Here is a 17353-nt window from a genome sequence, read left to right as displayed (position 1 = left end):
GAAAAAAATCCTCAACATTATTCATTAGCCCTTTGGGAAATGCAAATCAAAACAATGAAATATCACCTCACATCCAGCAGGATGGCTATAATCAAAAAGACAGACGATAACAAGTGTTGGTGAGGATGTGGAGAAACTGGAACCCTCATTTATTGCTGGTGGGACTCTAAGATGGTGCAGCCATTGTGGAAAGTAATCTGGCAATTCCTCAAAAAGTTCAACATAGAGTTCCATACATCCTAGCAATTCCACTACATGCATCCACAGAAAACTCTGTACACAGCAGTATTATCATGACAGCCAAAAATTTGAAACAACCTAACTATCCAACTTATGAATGGATAAATAAAATGTGACATGGTCTGGTATACCCACACAATGGAATATTTTTCAGCCATGAAAAGAATAAAGACAACAAAGAAAGGGATGCTACAAAAATAGTACTATAAGGATGAACTGCAAAAGCATGCCCAGTGAAAGAACCCTGACACAAAAGGCCACATATCGTATAACTCCATTTGTATGAAACATCCAGAAGAGGCATATATATACAGAAAGCAGAACGACTGATAATAAGTATGGGGTTTCCTTTTAGGGTGATGAAAATATTCTGAAATCTGTAGTGATGGTTGTGCAAATCTGTGAATATACTAAAAAAAAAAAAATCCCATTAAATTGTACACTTTAAATGGGTGAGTTTTATGACATGAATTCTACCCCAATAAAGTTTTTATGAAAACCAGGGCACTGATGCCAGATCCTGGGTTCAAACAGCTCCTCCATCAGCAGCTGAATGTCCTTGGTAATTTATTTAAACTCTCAGCTTTTTCCTCATTTCAGCAAAATGAGGGTTGGGGCTGTTATGAAGAAGTAAAGTGCCTGGCACACAGCAAGTGCTTAACAAACATGGCTGCTCTCTTTAGCATTACTGATCCAAAGCCACAGTCCCCACAAACCAGCAAGATTTTGTCCACTGTCCGGGTGCTAGCCCCTTGGTTACAAACACCAGTAAATGCTTCCAGGAAGCTCCCGGGTCAGCACCTGGATAAACAAAACATGGTCTAACCAAACAGTGGAACACTGTTCCACCACAAAAAGGAATGAAGCACTGATATACATCATACAACCTGCATGAGCGCTGAAAACGCTATGCTAAGTGCAAGAAGCCAAACGCAAACGCCACAGCCTACACGCAAAGGCCACGACTCCATCCATAGGAAATGTACCGAACAGAGGCAGAAAGATCAGTGGTTGCTTAGGGCTAGGTAAGATAGGGGGACGGGGGGGACTGCTACAGGTTACAGGGTCTCTTCAGTTTGCTCTTCGTTTTTTTCGTTAATCCTGGGAATTCCCTTTCCTTTCCTCGGAGCACAGCTACGATGCACAGGAATTTCTGCCATTTTCGCGCAGCATTTCTACACGTGGGGATGGGAGGTTTCTGGTCCTCCCTCGCAGAACTCCAAACGCGGAGCAAGTCAACGCCTCCCAGGCCGTCGCGCACTTGAGCAGCCGAGCCTCGAGGCCCACGGAGGCCACGACACTTCGCGGACCAGGAAGGCCCGCTGGCCGCGCGGTAAACTCCGCCGAGTCCCAGGGCGGTCCTGGGGGCGACAGAGGGGCGCCCACAAAGCACGCGGGGCTGGAGCCGGCCCGGGACCCCCGAGGCCGCAAAGTGTGGAGCCCCGACCCCGGCCCGCGGCCCCCTTCCCCCACCCGCAGCCCTTCCCCACTCCCACGGCCCGCAGTGTCCCCAGCTTACCTTCCCCCCGACTCCGCGAGCCGAGGCCTGCAGAGAGGCCGCCTCCCGGGCGGGGGGCGTGGGGCCGGGCGCGGCCTCCCCCGTGGGCCTCACGGCAGCCTTGTGCACCCGGGACCGCAGGCCCCTCACTTTCCCCATGTCCGCGGCAGAGACCCACAACCGGCCGGAAGCCGAAGAGCACACGCGGCACAGGCTGCCGGAAGCTGGTCCTTCGCTCTGGCGGCCCGGTGGAAACAAGAACCGCTGCGGCTGGAGTCCGCCACCCTGCCCGCGCCGGCCGCGAAGCGCCAGAGAGGAGTATGGCGGGGCCGCAGAGGGCCGGGGCTGCGGTGTGGGGGCGGGGTCGCGCTCCTCGTCCCGCCTTTGGCTCCGCCCCGCCTTCCGGGGCAGGTGTGGCTAATTGCTGGAATCACGCAGCCTCCCTGTGATCTGGCGAACGATGGTTACAGCGCTGGAGGAGATCAAGTTTGTTGAAATACACGAGTGCGTTTGCTTGTGCCTGTCAAAAACGCCCTGCGGGGAGGAAGAGAATCGGAGGACTGGGGAACCCCTAAAGGAAACCCCATACTTATTAAAACACCTCAGAGGCATCAGGCCAGGATTTATAGGGGCGACTTCACAGAACGGATCTGGGCTGGGGCCAGAGAGAAATGTCCCTGGAAGAAACCCCAGCAGCCAGCTCTCAGACTCGGCACCCCGACTCTGTCAGTGGCCCTGCTATCACCACTGCCTGCCCAGGGCCAGGTTGGGTGTCTGACCAGCGCCTGCCAGACCAGCTTCCTTTGGCTAGAACCTGTTTCCTGGCTGTGACCCAGACTAGTGGAACTTCTGGGGAGGCTTTCTGGAGCATGGAGAAGGCCAAGCCCACTACCCACTCGTGTCCCCACTCATCTGGTGGCACCTACAACTTCCTGAAGGGGTGTCACGAGTCATTCTCTGGTTCCGCCAGACCTAAGGAGAACACAGAGGTAATGACTGCCGGGTACACGTGCTGCCAGGGTGCATGCAGCCAAAGGCCTGCAGGGCGGCCTCCATTTCAGGGTTTGCTTTTTGCATTTTCTGTACAGCCCATGCTTTCTCGATAGAAGGAAAGGAACGTCCAACTGCTGCAAGATCGATGTTATGAGTTTTTTAAATCCTGCGGCCCGTTCCCTCTCTTTCCCTTCATCCCTCTGCGTGACCAGGCCACACCCTGCTACCCTGACACTTTCATGTACAGCCCCGACCTCCCTCTGGGTCTCCACCTGAAATTGAGGGAATCTTAAAGTGGAATTCTTGGTTCCCATCCCAACCTGCCCCCACTACCCGGGCAGTATAGTCCCCTTCAGAAGAAATGGCACGGGCACTCACACAGCCGCCCAAGCCCCAAACCGAGGCGTCACCTTGGCTAGCGTCCCCTCTCCCTGTCACATCCAACCCAAGAGCCCCTTTATCACTCCCTCCAAATTCCAGCCCCACCTGGGCTCCTGCCCTGACCTCCTCACTGGAGGCCCTTACCTCCCCAGAGGGGCCACGGCCATGATCGCCCTGGAAAGGCTACCCCTGGCTTTGGCCTCCAGGGGAGGACCCCTCCCTCAGCCGCTCTGTCCTTCCCAGCGCTCAGCCGTGTCTCCTCTGTCCCATGTGCCGTCCACCTCCCTGCGGGACCTCGCGGCCTTGGTGGTCTCTGGACAGGCCACGCCCCCCGTGCTGGAGGCGCGAGTTAATTCTTCTGTCGCGGGAGGGCGCCCGCGGCCCGCGTGGGTTTCTCTGGAGGAGCTGGGGCGCCGCGGGCGCAGGCGCGGGCGTGCTGGGGATGCCAGCGCGGGCCCTTCCCCGGACCCCGAGCGCTTTCATCCTCCGCAGGGGGCGGACCTCCTTGCGGGTCTGGTGGTCCCAGGAAGTCGTGGAAGGATGGCTTCCGGGAGAGCCTCGGGGTAAACACCCGGCCGCCCGTACCAGTCCACCCGGCCCTTCGGGGCCCTCCGCAAGGACTTCCGGATGACGCCCCCGCTCTCTGCTCTCGGGTTTCCCAAACCCCACCAGGCTGCGCGTTAGAGCGCACGGCACCTGCGAACAGCGGGGCTGCAGACCGCCGGTTCTGACCCGCTGCTCCTCCCAGCGCCCGCGGCTCCTTGCGGCGTGGGCGCCGCCCTGGCCAGTGACCGGGCTGGGACGTGGAGCCCCAGGGCCCACTGCATCCCAGCCCTGACTAACCCTGGGCCAATGCCCTGACCCCACGCATCTCCATGTGCCCACTGTCAGGACCTCCTTCCTGGGGTGGTCCTGGGGCTGCACCAGCCTCCCGCGTACAGCGCCCAGCCCGGTGAACCTGGCCCCGGATAAACCTTCCTTAGCTCTCCTCAGGCCCAGGAAGGCGTCCTATCGGCCCCCTCCCTGGCCACACTCCTCTCCCCTCAGCCCCTGCCAGGCCTGAGTCTAGGTCTCGGGAGCCCCCGGGGCCTCTCCCCGGAGAGGAGGCCCGGTTCACGCGCCCCCAGCGAGCTGGCCAGGCTTGGAGATGACTTGGGCAAGGTAGGAGCCTCAGTTACCCCATCTCTACACTGGGTTGCCGCAGGGGTTCTTTGAGGGCTGTCAGGTAAAGCACCAGGAAGCCCCTGCGGGCAGCCGGTGCTCAGATTCCAGTGGCAGCAAGTCGGTAGGGAAGCAAACCCGGCAGTCTGGCGGCTCAGGGGCGGGCCGTCGGGGTGTCAGCGTCAGCACCAGGCAGGGTGCCCCGCGGCAGGCGGAGGTTCGGCGCGCGGGCCTTGGGGCGTGTGAGCCGGGCAGGGGCAAAGAAAAGTCCTCAATGTGAGGACCTTCCTGACCCGCCCTGCTGCCCCGGGACGATGGGGGTGGAGGGGGGTCCCCACCCTCTGCGCTTCTGCGGGCGCGCCCCGAGGACCCCTAAGGAAGCGGCTCCGGGAAGGAGGCTCCAGACTCCAGGGCGTGCGGCTGGGACCTGCCCCAGCCTCGCGGTCGAGTGGACTCCGTCCACCGGCTACGGATTGGGAGAATGAGGCCGGCGTTGGGGTTAAAAATGATCGGTTTGGGTCTCTGCGGGGCCGTTTGTCGTCTGAGCATCCCCCAAACAGGAGGAATTTCTGGGAATCGGGCACGCGTGCCTCCCGCTTGGCTCTGGGACAGCGCGGCCCGGGCCCAACCTGTGCGCCTCTGCGCGCGGCGACCACGGGGTTAGCGGGTCCCGCCCGTCTGCGCCTAGCAATGCGACAGGAAGGTCTGGTGCAAACTATTTGGGGTTGTGCAGTTGCCGTACTGGGAAACTCTTGGGGTAAAATAATGCGTCCTCAGTGTGGTCGCGGGGGAGGGGGGGCGATCGGGAGGAAGTGGTGAGGGAGGGGCGAGAGGATGAGGCTGGGCAGGAGGTTACCCGGGTCGCGATTTCCACTTGACTCCGCGGGCTAAGAGACGCGGTGGCCCTGGCCCGTGGCACTCCGGGGAGCCCCGCAGCCTGGCGCCCTCCTTCCAGCTCTGTTCCTTTTCCTCCTTTTAGCCCTCCCCCATCTAGAGAGAGAGCCAGCTGATGGGGGTGGGTCCGTAGGTTTTTGGTTTGTGGTCTCATTAACTTGATTTACAGTAACACCCTTTTCTGATTACAAAATTAATACGTGGCTATCATAGACAATTTGGAAAATATAGAAATCTAGTTCTGAAGTTAAAATCCCTTTAATCCCGTTGCCCAGAGATGTCCCCGCAGTGCACAGTGTCCACACCCCTCGAGCCTCTCTTTTTTCCCTCCCTGGGCGGTGCAGCCTTTGTAACTAGGAAGTTTGATCGTTGCTAAAATGCGGAAAGGATTAGGTCTCCCTGACACCCACGCAGCACACAGTCCAGGGTCAGCCAGCTTGCAGCTCAGCTCTGACAGCTCGGCCCCACCTCCTACCCATGTGACCTTCAGTGGGTCGCTCCCTGCTGGACGGTGCCACGCCCAGATTAGGGCAATGTTCCTCCCCAGCTCCACCTCGGCTTCACCCCAAGCTTAGCCAGCCTCTGGGTGCCCTGCTCTCCACTCCTGACCCCCTGCCCTGCCCCCGCTTCGGCAGCCTTGCTGGGCTGGCCTGGCACTTGGCCCTGACCCCTGCCCCACCTCCGTGTTCCCAGGTTCTGCTGAGAGCTTCCTGTACTTCATCTCAGCATCCTGAGAGGCAGACCCCCACCCTCACTTTACAGGTAGAAGAAGGCGCCTTCCAGGAACCGGCCTAAGGCCTTGCAGCCACCTGCCTGGCTTGTGCTTGGCCTGTACCCCAGCTCTCCCGAGCTCAGCCACTGCCCGCCTGCCCTCCTCCTTTGTGTGCCAGCAGCAAGGCTGACCCATGGGGCCCCGCGCCGGAGACGAGCTGCTAGTTCTTGGAGAAAGACAACACGACCTAAGCGGGAGAAGGAAGACAGAAGACCGTCCCCCCAACCACAGGGGCTTCCCCGGTGAAGGAGGGCGAGACCTTTCTGGAGAGGCCCCTCTGGGCGGAGAGGCCCCTCCGGGCAGAGAGGCTGCCTCTGGGCTGGGACCCAGAACCAGACAGGAGGGAGGAAGAAGGGGGAGGAGAGCAGGTGTGCAGAGGGGGGCCCCTGGCCCCAGCCGGGATGCCTGCAAGAGTGCCGGGGGCCCAGGTGGGTCAGGCACTGCAACGCCTGCCTTCGGGGGTTCAGTGGGGACTGGGGAGCCAGTGAGGTGCTTCAGCGGAGGAGGAGTCTTGAAATGACAGGAAAGGCCAAGAGAGAAAGTTTCCAAGACAGAAATGACCTTTGGGGTCTGCTTCAGCGCTGGGTGGTCTTGGGCTCTGTTCCAGCCTCTGACGTCCTCCTCTCCTTCCTCCCCAGTGCCTAGTGCCTTCCCGTGCAGGCCAGTGTGGCGTGGGACGCAGGGTCCCATCTGGGCTTGTCCCCCCACTGATGACCTGCCACCAGAGTGTGTTAAACAGACACCGGGGCCCACCCCGAGCTCCGATCCAGCGGGCTGGACGTGGACCAGTGGATCTGCGCTCCCAAGAAGCGCCCAAGTGCGCTCCCTCCTCCCGCTCCCATCGCCACTGTCCTCACTCCCAGAGAGCCCCAACCCACAGGCTGGCCCTCCATCTGTGTTTAAATGCAGTTGCTCATCGAAGGCAGGATGGGCTGTGGCTGTCACAGCACAGGTCGCACAGCAGCCAAGCTGAAGACAGGTGCTATCTGCTCTTCTCAAGAAAGCTTGCCTCTCCCCGTCCCCAGCAGAGCCGTCGCACTTCCTCTGTGCCAGGCGCTGTTCTGTGTCCGTGTGACACACCTGGTGACAGAGCGCCGTGGTCGTCATTCTCATTGGTGGACGAGGGGGCTGGCTGCAAGTCTGAGGCCACACACCCAGGCCTTTGCCCTTCACCTCTGCACGACTGATGTGCCACCTTGCGTGTAAAGTGCCACCCTGGGGCCAGAGGAAGGGACAGCTCCTTACCAGTTAGGGACACAGCAGGGATGAGGGGTCCAGGGGCCAACAGCCTTTAGGTGGGACCCTTCAGGGTGGGAAATGTGTGGGTGGGCAAGGAGGGCTTCAGGGCCAAGCGTGCGGGTAGGACAACACAGGCGAACTCAGGGATGAGGCAGGTAATTAGGTTTCGCTAAAGCTTGCGGTCCCCGGTGCGGGAGGATCACAAAAGCACGTGGGCTTTTGTGGACCTTCCCAGGGATCCTGTCAGCGGGGCGGGTGAGAAGGAGTTTCTCAGACATTGCTCTGAAATCTCACCCTGCCTAAAACCCACCGTCTCCTGGGGTGGGCGGGGCCCTTGCTCCCACCCCCCACCCCCCAGGAAGGGCTCAGATGCCATGCTTTCCTCTGCATCCTTCTTACTTCATGCTCTCAACTTGCGGAAGCCAGGCTGGAATTGGCACCGCATTGCTGGGAGGGAACGGGGAGAGAATCCAATTCCTATTACGTGGAAAGAGACCAATGCAGAAAAGATAGATTGTTCCCCCAGGTTGAAAAGTTAGAAGGTAGAAGCAGAAAACTTAAAGGGAAGAATTTCTCTGTAAATCCACATATAGACCCTCCCCTACAAAAAAAAAAAAATGTCTGTAATTTTATCAAAAGCTCCATGAGCGCTGGGACCACATCTCATTTTTCTTTGTATGATTTACATCTTTGCACATACTGGGCACCTGCTGTGTGCCAGGCCCATTGCGGGATCCTTTCACGTGTCCTCATTTATCCTCCCAACTGGGCAGGGGAGCAGATTGTGGGAAACTAAGGCCCAGAGGAAAAACAAGACCAAGGGTCCTGAGTTGCCACCATTACTAGTGGGCCCAGCTGTTAGACCCCAAGTGCAAGTGCTGTCTCTAGCCTCAGACTCCACTCCCCCAGCCAGGCCCCTGGGGCATGAGGAGCTTAGACAGAGCCTCTGGGAACTGGGCCACTCAATCCGCGGTTGGAAGGTGCCAACTTGCTTTGACAAAGGCAGCCCAGACTTCCTGTGGATGTGCGTCCTCAAGTGGCGTTGGTGCAAAACACAAATTGAACAGGAAATAGCAATATGACAAGTACCAGGAAGGAGAGGAATGACCCTGGGGACTGGGTTAGGATTAGATGTCCACCCCCCCCCCCCACCCCACCACGGGTGCCCCACAGATCAGCCTGGCCTTTGTGGTGAAGGGAGGGGTCTGGGAAGGCGTTAGATCTTCCTGTTCCGGTAGAGGGAGGTGTGAGCTCCTCACACCCCCGCCGCGCCATCACGTCTCGGTAGGGCTGTTATCACAGTTTCCTTTTTAGCCTGGGCTCAGTGCTCTCCTTATTCTCACTGTGTAAACGTGTGAGCCAGGTGGACACTGTAACTGCCGCTTCTTCTTGGTACAGCTTTCTGGTTTTCCTCCAGAGTCGGTCATCGCTTAACATTCTTGCTGGCTCCGGCTCCTTTAAGCTTAGAGCCCGGTCTTCCTCCCTCTGACAGGGGCTCTGCTCAGTGTGACCGTCCACACACAGGCGTATCAGTCCATCTCTGTGCTCTGATGAGAGTCGGGCAACCCCTGCCCAGGCCCCAGCCCCCACCCCAGCCTCCCTGGTGTGCTCAGACACCTTCCTTCCAGGTATGTCAGGGAAATAGGAATGCCACCTCTTCAGCTTCCTCCCACAAACAGAGAAGGCCCCCAGGAGGAGGGCTAAGGAGTAACGGCCCTCTGCTTGACAGTGAGAAGTGGGGCTGGGTGTGCTGTGGCCAGTGTTCAGGACAGCAGGTAGCTAGAAACCGCCCCCAACCTCTCAAATCTCTTCTCTCCTTTCCGTGCTCACTTGGCTACCCCCCTGCACGTATGCGGCCTGGATTAGAGCAAGGCCCTCCACTGCCCTGGCTGGGTGGCTTTCTGCCTGTTGGTGTAGGTTTGTGGGGGGCCAGATGAGCGAGAGCTACTTGAGCCCTTGACACTGGCGAGCACTACTTCCTGCTCTGGTCCCCCAGCCCCCCTGGAGTGTGCTTGCCACCCCCTCTGCAGCTGCCTCTGCCAGCACCTCCCCCTTCCCCCCCCCCCCCCCCCCCCGTCTCCCCACCCCACCCCTTCTCCCATCCCTGCCTCCCCACCCCGCTGCCACCTCTACCCCTATCCCACCCCCGCCCACACCCCCACACCCCCACCCCGTCTCTCATCCCTGCCTCCCCACCCCGCCGCCACCTCCACCCCCTACCCCACCCCCACCCCCTACCCCACTCCCACCCCCACCCCGTCTCCCATCCCTGACTCCCCACACCGCCGCCACCCCCCCCACCTCCCACCCCCGCCTCCCCACAAAAGAGCAACAGCTGAATCAACATTGCAGGAGGAAGCTACTGGCAGGAAGAAATTAAAAAGAGAATTTCTCTTTTTAAGATGGGGGAAGGGTCTGGAGAAGACAAGGGCTGGGTTGGAGGGGGAATTTGCAGGTCAGGTGGGAGGGCGGTTGGCAGAGGGAGGTGAGATGGTGGAGGCGTGCCAGCCAGGAGCTGGGGGCTGGGAAGGAGCTGCTGGCAGCCTTGCTGCTCCCGTGAACGCCCGCACTTCACGTGGGGCGAGTTCTCAAGGGACTGCGTTCTGCCTTTTGGGTGCTGGGTGCTGGGTTGGTCTTTCTCCGGCTCTCGTGCCTCATCTGTCCCACAGACACAGCATTGTGGGCCTCATGTCTGACTGCAGCCTCCCCCCAGTGTCGGCAACAAAACTGCACCCACCGGGGAACCTCTATATGGTGAGCTTGGAACCCCTTCGCATGTTCTCCATCATTAAATATTTCTTAATCCTCACACTGCTGCAAAGAAGCCCCCTTCTTGTGCTCTCGGGGCTGTGTGTTGTGGGGACATGGCTGGGCGGGAAGGGGGCTGGGGGTGCCCAGGTCAATGTCCACGATGGCAAGGGGATGGCATCTCTTCCTCTTTTCTACACTCACCTGGCTGCCTCCTGCCCACCCCAGCCCCCAGGCCTGGCACACTTGGGTATCCCTCCTCATCCTGCTTTATATCACCATGACATGCTTGCCTCCTGAGCCAGGCCATGATGTTCCGGAGGGCATGGCCGTGCACCCTCTGGGCGTCCAGCTCAGTGTCCCGCCCAGGCCCTGGAGTCCTCAATGAACACCTGGTGAAATAAAATCAATTTTCTGGAAGGTGGAGGTGAAAGTGACTGGAAGTGGAATTTCTCGGCTGACTTAGGGGAGAAGATTATTCCCAGAATGCTGCTCCAAAAGCTGACTCATCCCTGGCTTGTTTTCTTCGAGATGCAAAGCCCTGTCCCTCTCGGTCACTCGCCACAAAGGCCTGTGATGTCCTCTGTTTCACGTTTTCATTCCCAGAAGTCCCTGTCTGCCTTCCTGCCGCCGGCGTTTCAACTACTTTGTGAATTCCCAAGAATGGACGCGCCAGGGTTTGCCGAGGCCATTTCCCTGGTACTAGTTGAGATTTAATGACATTTCATACAAATACTGCCCCATAAAGACACAGACACTTCAGAAGCCCTGGTGGGCATCGTTCCTGGTGGGTGCTGCTGAGCCGAATGGGGTGCACACTGTACACCTAAATGCAGGATGCCACCCCCCATTTCCCCCCACTCTTTAATTCGCCTTGTAGATCTTGTCCCCAGATGGCTGGGAGAAGGATTCTCACGGCAGTTCTGATGCTAATCTCCCCACAGGCTGGAGTCTCTGTCTTGCTGGCCTTCTCAGCACAATGCCTGAGAATCATTCATGTTGTTGGGTCTCTAATGTTTGCATTTAATGCTATGAATTTCCCTCTACACCTTGCTTTAGCTACATCCTACAAATACGGTATGTTGTGTTTCATTTCATTCCGTCCAAAATCTTTTCTGATTTCCCTTGAGGCTCTGTTTGATCCATGGATCATTTAGAAGTACGTTGTTTCTTAGGAGATTTCTTCTTTCTGTTGCTTATTTTCTGGTTTAATTCCATTTAATCATTCCATTATGGCTACGGAACGTATCATGCATGATTTCAATTCTCTTAAATGTGTCCGGGTTTATGTTATGGCCCAGGACTCAGTCTTCCTTGGTGACCGTGTCGTGGGCACCTCCCGCTGCTGCTGGGTGGAATGTCTTTCGGGTCCAGTTGGTCGGGTGCTTTTTAGGTCTTCTGTGTACTTGCTGATCTTGTGTCTAATTTTTTAAAAATTGATGACTGGGAAAGGAGTGTTGAAGGCTCCAGCTGTCATTGTCTGTTTCTCCTATTAGTTCTTTCAGATTTTGCTTCATGTATTTCGATGTTCTGTCCTTAGATGTATGCACATTTACAATTGTTGTATCATCTTGTTGAATAGACCCTTTCATCATTAAGTCAAGCCCCACCATACACCTGGTAATTTGCATTGTTGTGAAGTCTACTTTGCTTGATATTAACACAGTCATTCTATTTTTCTTTTTATTAGTGCTTGTATGGTGTATCTTTCCCATCCGTCTTCTTTTTACCTACCTATATTATCATATTTAAAGCGTGTTTTGTATAGGCAGCATATAGTTGGGTCATATTTTTAGAAATTCCACCTGCTAGTATCTGTCCTACAGTTGGTGTATTTAGATCATTTACACAATGTAATTATTGAAATTGTTGGATTTAGGTCTGTTGTTCAAATTTTTGTTTTGTTTGCTCCCTTTGGTTTTCACTTTTCTATTTCCATTTTCTGCTTTCTTTTGGATTGTATCAGTGTTTTTAGTATTACATTTTAATTTACCAGTTGGTTTTTAAACTATATCTTTTTTTTTTTTTATTATTGCGGTACGCAGGCCTCTCACTGTTGTGGCCTCTCCCGTTGCGGAGCACGGGCTCCGGACGCGCAGGCTCAGTGGCCATGGCTCACGGGCCCAGCTGCTCCGCGGCATGTGGGATCTTCCCGGATCAGGGCACGAACCCGCATCCCCTGCATCGGCAGACGGACTCTCAACCACTGCGCCACCAGGGAAGCCCTAAACTATATCTTTTTATATAGTTTTCTCAATGGTTGCTGGAGGAATTGCAATATATATACTAAACACCTTGTTGTCTACTTAAAATGAACATTTTACCATTTCAAGTGAAATGAAGTGGAACTTTAAAACTGTGTATGTCCCTTCACTGTTCTCCTTTCATGTTGGAGCTGCCACGTATTTTACATCTACATTCATTGAAAACCCCACCAGACAATGTTGTCATTTTTACCATCAACATATTGCAAAGACCTTAAGAGGGAAAATAGCGTAGTTACCCGCTAGTTTCCTTTTCTGTTGTTTCTTCTTCATTTCTAAGTTTCCCAGTTTTCCTCTGCTATCATTTCCCTCCTGAAATCTTAAGATACCTTTTAGAGTTGTCTGCTGGGGACTAATTTTCTTACTGTCCCTTCATCTGCGAGTGCTTTTTTCTTTTTTGACCACACTGCAAGGCCTGCGGGATCTTAGTTCCCCAGCCAGGGGTTGAACCCTCGCCTGCTGCAGTGGAAGCTCAGTCTTACCCACTGGACTGTAAGGGGAGTCCTGAGAATGTTTTCATTTCCCCTTCGTTGGTGGAAATCATTTTGTGGGAACAGAATTGAGAGCTGGCATATCTTTCCTTTGAGCACTTTATACAGGTTGTTCCACTGTCTTCTGACCTCCTGGATTCTGACGGGAAATGTGATATTTTTTCAAATGGTTCTTCCTCTATATGTGACGTGTCATTTTTCTCTGGAGGCTTTCAGGACATGTTTCTTTATCTTTGGTTTTCAGCAGTCTAAGTGTGGTGTGTATAGGCTTGATTCTCTTCAAGTTTATCCTATTTGAGATTCACTGAGATTCTTTAATCTGTAAATTTATATTTTTCATCAAATTTGGGAAGTTTTCAGCCATTATTCTTTCAAATACTTTTTCTGGGTCAACCCGTTACGCCTCTCATCCTGGGGCTCCAACGGCAACAAATGTTAGATCTCTTGACGTTATTCCACGGGTCCCCAGGCTCTGTTCATTTTATGTCAATCTTTTTTTTCTCTTTGTCTTTAATATTGGATAATTTCTATTGGTCCTCAAGTTCACTCACTCTTTCTTCTGTCTTCACCACTCTCCTATTAAGCCCACTCAGTGAATTTTTTATTTCTGTAATCATATTTTTAATTTTAATACCCATTTGGTTCTTTTCTATAGCTTTTATATCTCTGCTGAAAATTTTTACCTTTGCATTTGTTTCAAGGGTGGTTTCCTTACTTGGTGGAGCACATTTTAAGTAATTGACTTAGATGCTTTATGTGACAATGTCAACATTTGGACCATCTCAGAGTTGGCATCTATTCATTGTTTTTTTCTCTTACAAATGCTTGAGATTTTCTTTGTTGTTGTTGCTGTTTGAGTAACTTTTCAATTGTGTCTTGGACATTTTAGATATTATTTAATGAGACTCTGGATCCTATCAAAATCTTCTCCAGTGTTCTCCAATGTTCTCAACATTTCTCTCTCTCTCTCTCTTTTTTTTTTTCTGGCCATCAGCCCGGTTGGGTCAGACCACAAGTTCAGACCTGCCTCCTGCGGGCTGTGGTTCCAATGTGAGTTTAGTTTTCAAAGTCTCTGCTGTGCTACTTGGATCCATCTTGCACTTGCATCCCCCTGGTCCAGTTTTCAGCCTTGGCAGTGGTCTACACCACGACTCAATTCTCAAAGCCTTTGACATGGTATTTGGGTCATTTCCACATATGTCCAGCTCAGGGGTGAGTCTGGAACTTCATATAAAGCTTTATAGGGGACTTTCCTGGTGGCGCAGTGGTTAAGAATCCACCTTCCAATGCAGGGGATGCAGGTTCGATCCCTGGTCAGGGAACTAGATACCATATGCATGCCCCAACTAACGTTTTGCATGCCACAACTAGCGAGCCCGAGAGACGCAACTAAGGAGCGGGCCTGCCACAACTAAGACCTGGCGCAACCAAAATAAATAAATAAAATTTTTAAAAATAGGCTGTATAGGGTCTCTTTCTTAATCTCCTTCTTATTAATTTCTCTGATGCTCTCTGGCTTCCCGAGTCGTCCTTTCCGGGTCCTCTGGCCATAAAGCAGGAATTTTAACCTCCTGCACTGTCACATGCTTCCTGTGCCTAGATCCATCTCTGGGTCAAAGTGACGATTACGATACCTTCTGCCGCTATAGCTGCTGCTACCACCATCTTGGGAGTGCGGCTTTGGGACAGAAATTTGTCTCTGGGGCGAGACCAGGCAGAAGAAAATGAAATAGGGTATTTCTCTCAACTCTCTCTTTCAGGGCGTTGCTCCTCTCAGCCCACTGACCAGAAAGGAGGGGTTCTCTTGGCTGTGCTCACTGTGCTGTCCTGGGGTGCAGGCTACCTTGAATCTAATGCACAGGATGTAGGGGGACAGGACATTTGCTACCATATCAGCCTTTCATCAGGTTCCGATTTCTCACCCCAGTCTACCTAGAAGGTTGCTTTATTTTATTCTGTGTGATATTTCTGGCTCTGGTCAGTGTAAAGGTGGAGTGCAGTGTGCTTACTGTGTCTTAGCTGGGACCGGAAGATGTTGGTGCCTCTTTTTCTTATTCTTAATTTCAATTCATTTCTTACAGCTTCATTAAGAGAATTTGAATGCCAATATCCACTCATATTAAGTATACAATTTAGTGATAATGATTTTTAGCTGAATTTACAGATTTGTGCAATCATCACCACAATCTATTTTTAGAGCATTTCTGTTACCCCCAAAAGATCCTCATGCTCGCTTGCAGTCACTCCCCGTTAGTTCCTTCTTTTTTTTTTTTTTTTGAATTTTCTTTTTTATACAGCAGGTTCTTATTAGTTACCCATTTTATGCATATTAGTGTATATATGTCAATCCCAGTCTCGCAACCCATTAGTTCCTTTTCAAAAAAGAAAATAGATTATCTCAAGACTGCAGAAAAGGGTGGAGATCAGCATCCCTACACCCTTGTACCCACCATCCAACTTCATCAAATCTTAATATTTTTCTTTACTTTGCCAAGAATTTTTTCTTCTTTCTTCCTCATAAAACTACCCACCCCACCCCTAATTATTTGGAAGCAAATCTGAAACATCCTGTCATGTCCTGTGCAAATATCTTAACATGAGACTCTAAAAGGTGACGATTCTGTAACATAATCACAAAACCTTTAACACGTCCAGAAGTTTAACAGTAATCTGTTAATGTCCTGTGGTCTGTGCACTGTGACTGGTTGCTGTCCTCGCCCATCTCTTATCTCGGGCCCCACACCTCCTCTCCTCTCTTGCCACCTGCTCTTCATCCTGGGGGCTTCTCTCCAGCCTGGATTTTGCTCACTGCATCCCTGCCAGACCATTAACCCAGCCCTCTGTCCCCGTTGCTCCTATGTACTGGGAGGTGAAGTGTTGACGTGATTCGGGTTCAAGAGTAGAAGTTGTGATTTTTATGTTATTTACTTTATGATTAACTTACTTTCTGTTGCTGTTTTCTCCAAGGCCTAGGACAGCAAGCAACTTGTGTCTGTGAGTGGAGTGTGTCCTTGTGGTGTCACAGCCAGCGACAGTCACCAGGGGGCGTGATTCAGGGACATTCTCAATCTCTCCTTCCTTTTTTGCTGTATTTTCTGGAATAGTTCCATAAAGAGGAAGTTCCCCTGATAGAGAACATATCATTAGAGTTTGCTCTATTTTTAAAACTCATCGAGACTATATTTGAAGAAGGTGACCCCTTCGCAGGTGCTGTGACCCCGGAACTCTGGATTCTCCGGAACTTCTGAAATCCTCCCTGATACCTTATTGTGTGTTCTTAGTTCACAATCTTTCTTGTTTGTTCTGTTTCCCTTGCCTTAAAAAAAGGATTTGTCATATTTTCTTCTTTTTCAGATGTATACTTCCTAGTTCTATTCTTTTTTTTTTTTCGGTACGCGGGCCTCTCACCGTTGTGGCCTCTCCCGCCGCAGAGCACAGGCTCCGGACGCGCAGGCTCAGCGGCCATGGCTCACGGACCCAGCCGCTCCGTGGCATGTGGGATCTTCCCGGACCGGGGCATGAACCCGTGTCCCCTGCATCGGCAGGTGGACTCTCAACCACTGCACCACCAGGGAAGCCCTAGTTCTATTCTTTCGGAGAGTTCTAATTGTTGTCACATATAAAATTAAACATTTCCTAGCAAAGTGTCCATTGATGAGTATCAGAAGCTGCGGCGTGCCCCCCCCGCTCATCTGTTCTGCTCCTCTAGGGTTTTTGTTTCCAATTGTTAATATTTTTACCTCTATTTTAAAATCAACAATTACTTAGGCTTAACAATTTTTCCTTATTTCTTTGGTCACCTTTCCCTCAGGGACCCTTGGATTCCTCTTGGGTTCCTTCATCCGTCTGTCTTTATTTTGGGAGTGCCTCTTCCAAATAGATTTTAGGGTAGTTACGTGTCTGAGCCCTGGTTCATCTGAAGGCTCTGCTTTCTGCTTCTTTGTGGATGTAACCAGTGTCTCCTCTTCTGCTTCCCTTCCTCCCCACCCTAACCCTCCCCTTCCCTCGTTCTCTCTCTCTATGTCTGTCTCTGTCTCTCTCTGAATCTGTCCTGTTTTCTTTCTATCATTAATGTTCTGTGATAGCATCACAATTCAACCAGTTTCGGGACCTTTGTTCTTCCTCCCAAGCCACGCGGCAGCCTCTTCGTCTGGGTCCGGTCCTCTCTCTCGGACCTCCTCTTCTGTTGTCCGGGTGTCTCCCCTCTCTGTTTACTGTTCTCTCCTGGAATTGCTGCGGGCAGGGCCGGGCAGATGGACTTGCCTCTTCCCTGCCCCATCGTCCTCCCGAGCAGACGCCCTCATCCTGCTCTCCAGCTGATTTGCTCTCCAGCTTCTTATTCTGCCCTTTGGACCGTGTGATGCTTTTTAATTTCCGTGACCCAAGTTTGCGTCCCCAGTGCCTGTCTGCTTCTTCTTTGGTGGGGGCATGCTCCCCTCCCGTGTGCACAGTCTGCAGGCCGGGTCCCTTCCTGGGGTGAAAATTCCTGGGCACTGTCCTCCAGGGTTTTCTGTCACACCCTGCGGGGCACGGCCACCCCCTCGGCCCGTGGGGGCATCGCATGGTGCCGCCAGAGGCCCTGCTCCCACCCCATCCTCCCCGCACGCTGTTCCACTTCCAGCTGTGAGCGTGTGTGATGGGTGGTGTGTTCCCATTGTGTGTCGCTCCTCTG

General features: G+C 53.2%; 1 protein-coding gene across 4 annotated transcripts in view; it reads right to left on the bottom strand.

Moving 5' to 3' along the window:
• FAM207A (family with sequence similarity 207 member A) overlaps window positions 1–4270 on the bottom strand; it is a 30693-nt gene extending 26423 nt beyond the window's left edge. The window contains exons 1-2 of one of the 4 annotated variants that reach the window (XM_032630986.1): window positions 3257–4270; window positions 1760–2865 (exon numbers count right to left, since the gene is read on the bottom strand). In XM_032630986.1, the coding sequence (XP_032486877.1) occupies window positions 1760–1897 (138 nt within the window). In that variant the 5' untranslated portion in view covers window positions 1898–2865; window positions 3257–4270. Of the gene's footprint in view, window positions 1–1759 lie in introns of all 4 variants that reach the window. The other 3 variants (XM_032630985.1, XM_032630983.1, XM_032630987.1) reach the window with 3 other exon arrangements.
• Window positions 4271–17353: the final 13083 nt, after the last annotated feature.

This window comes from Phocoena sinus, chromosome 4 (genome assembly GCF_008692025.1).
Source record: "Phocoena sinus isolate mPhoSin1 chromosome 4, mPhoSin1.pri, whole genome shotgun sequence".
NCBI classification, from domain to species: domain Eukaryota; kingdom Metazoa; phylum Chordata; class Mammalia; order Artiodactyla; family Phocoenidae; genus Phocoena; species Phocoena sinus.
The sequence above is the reverse complement of the archived record's forward strand: the minus strand, read 5'-3'. Positions and strand labels throughout refer to the sequence as shown.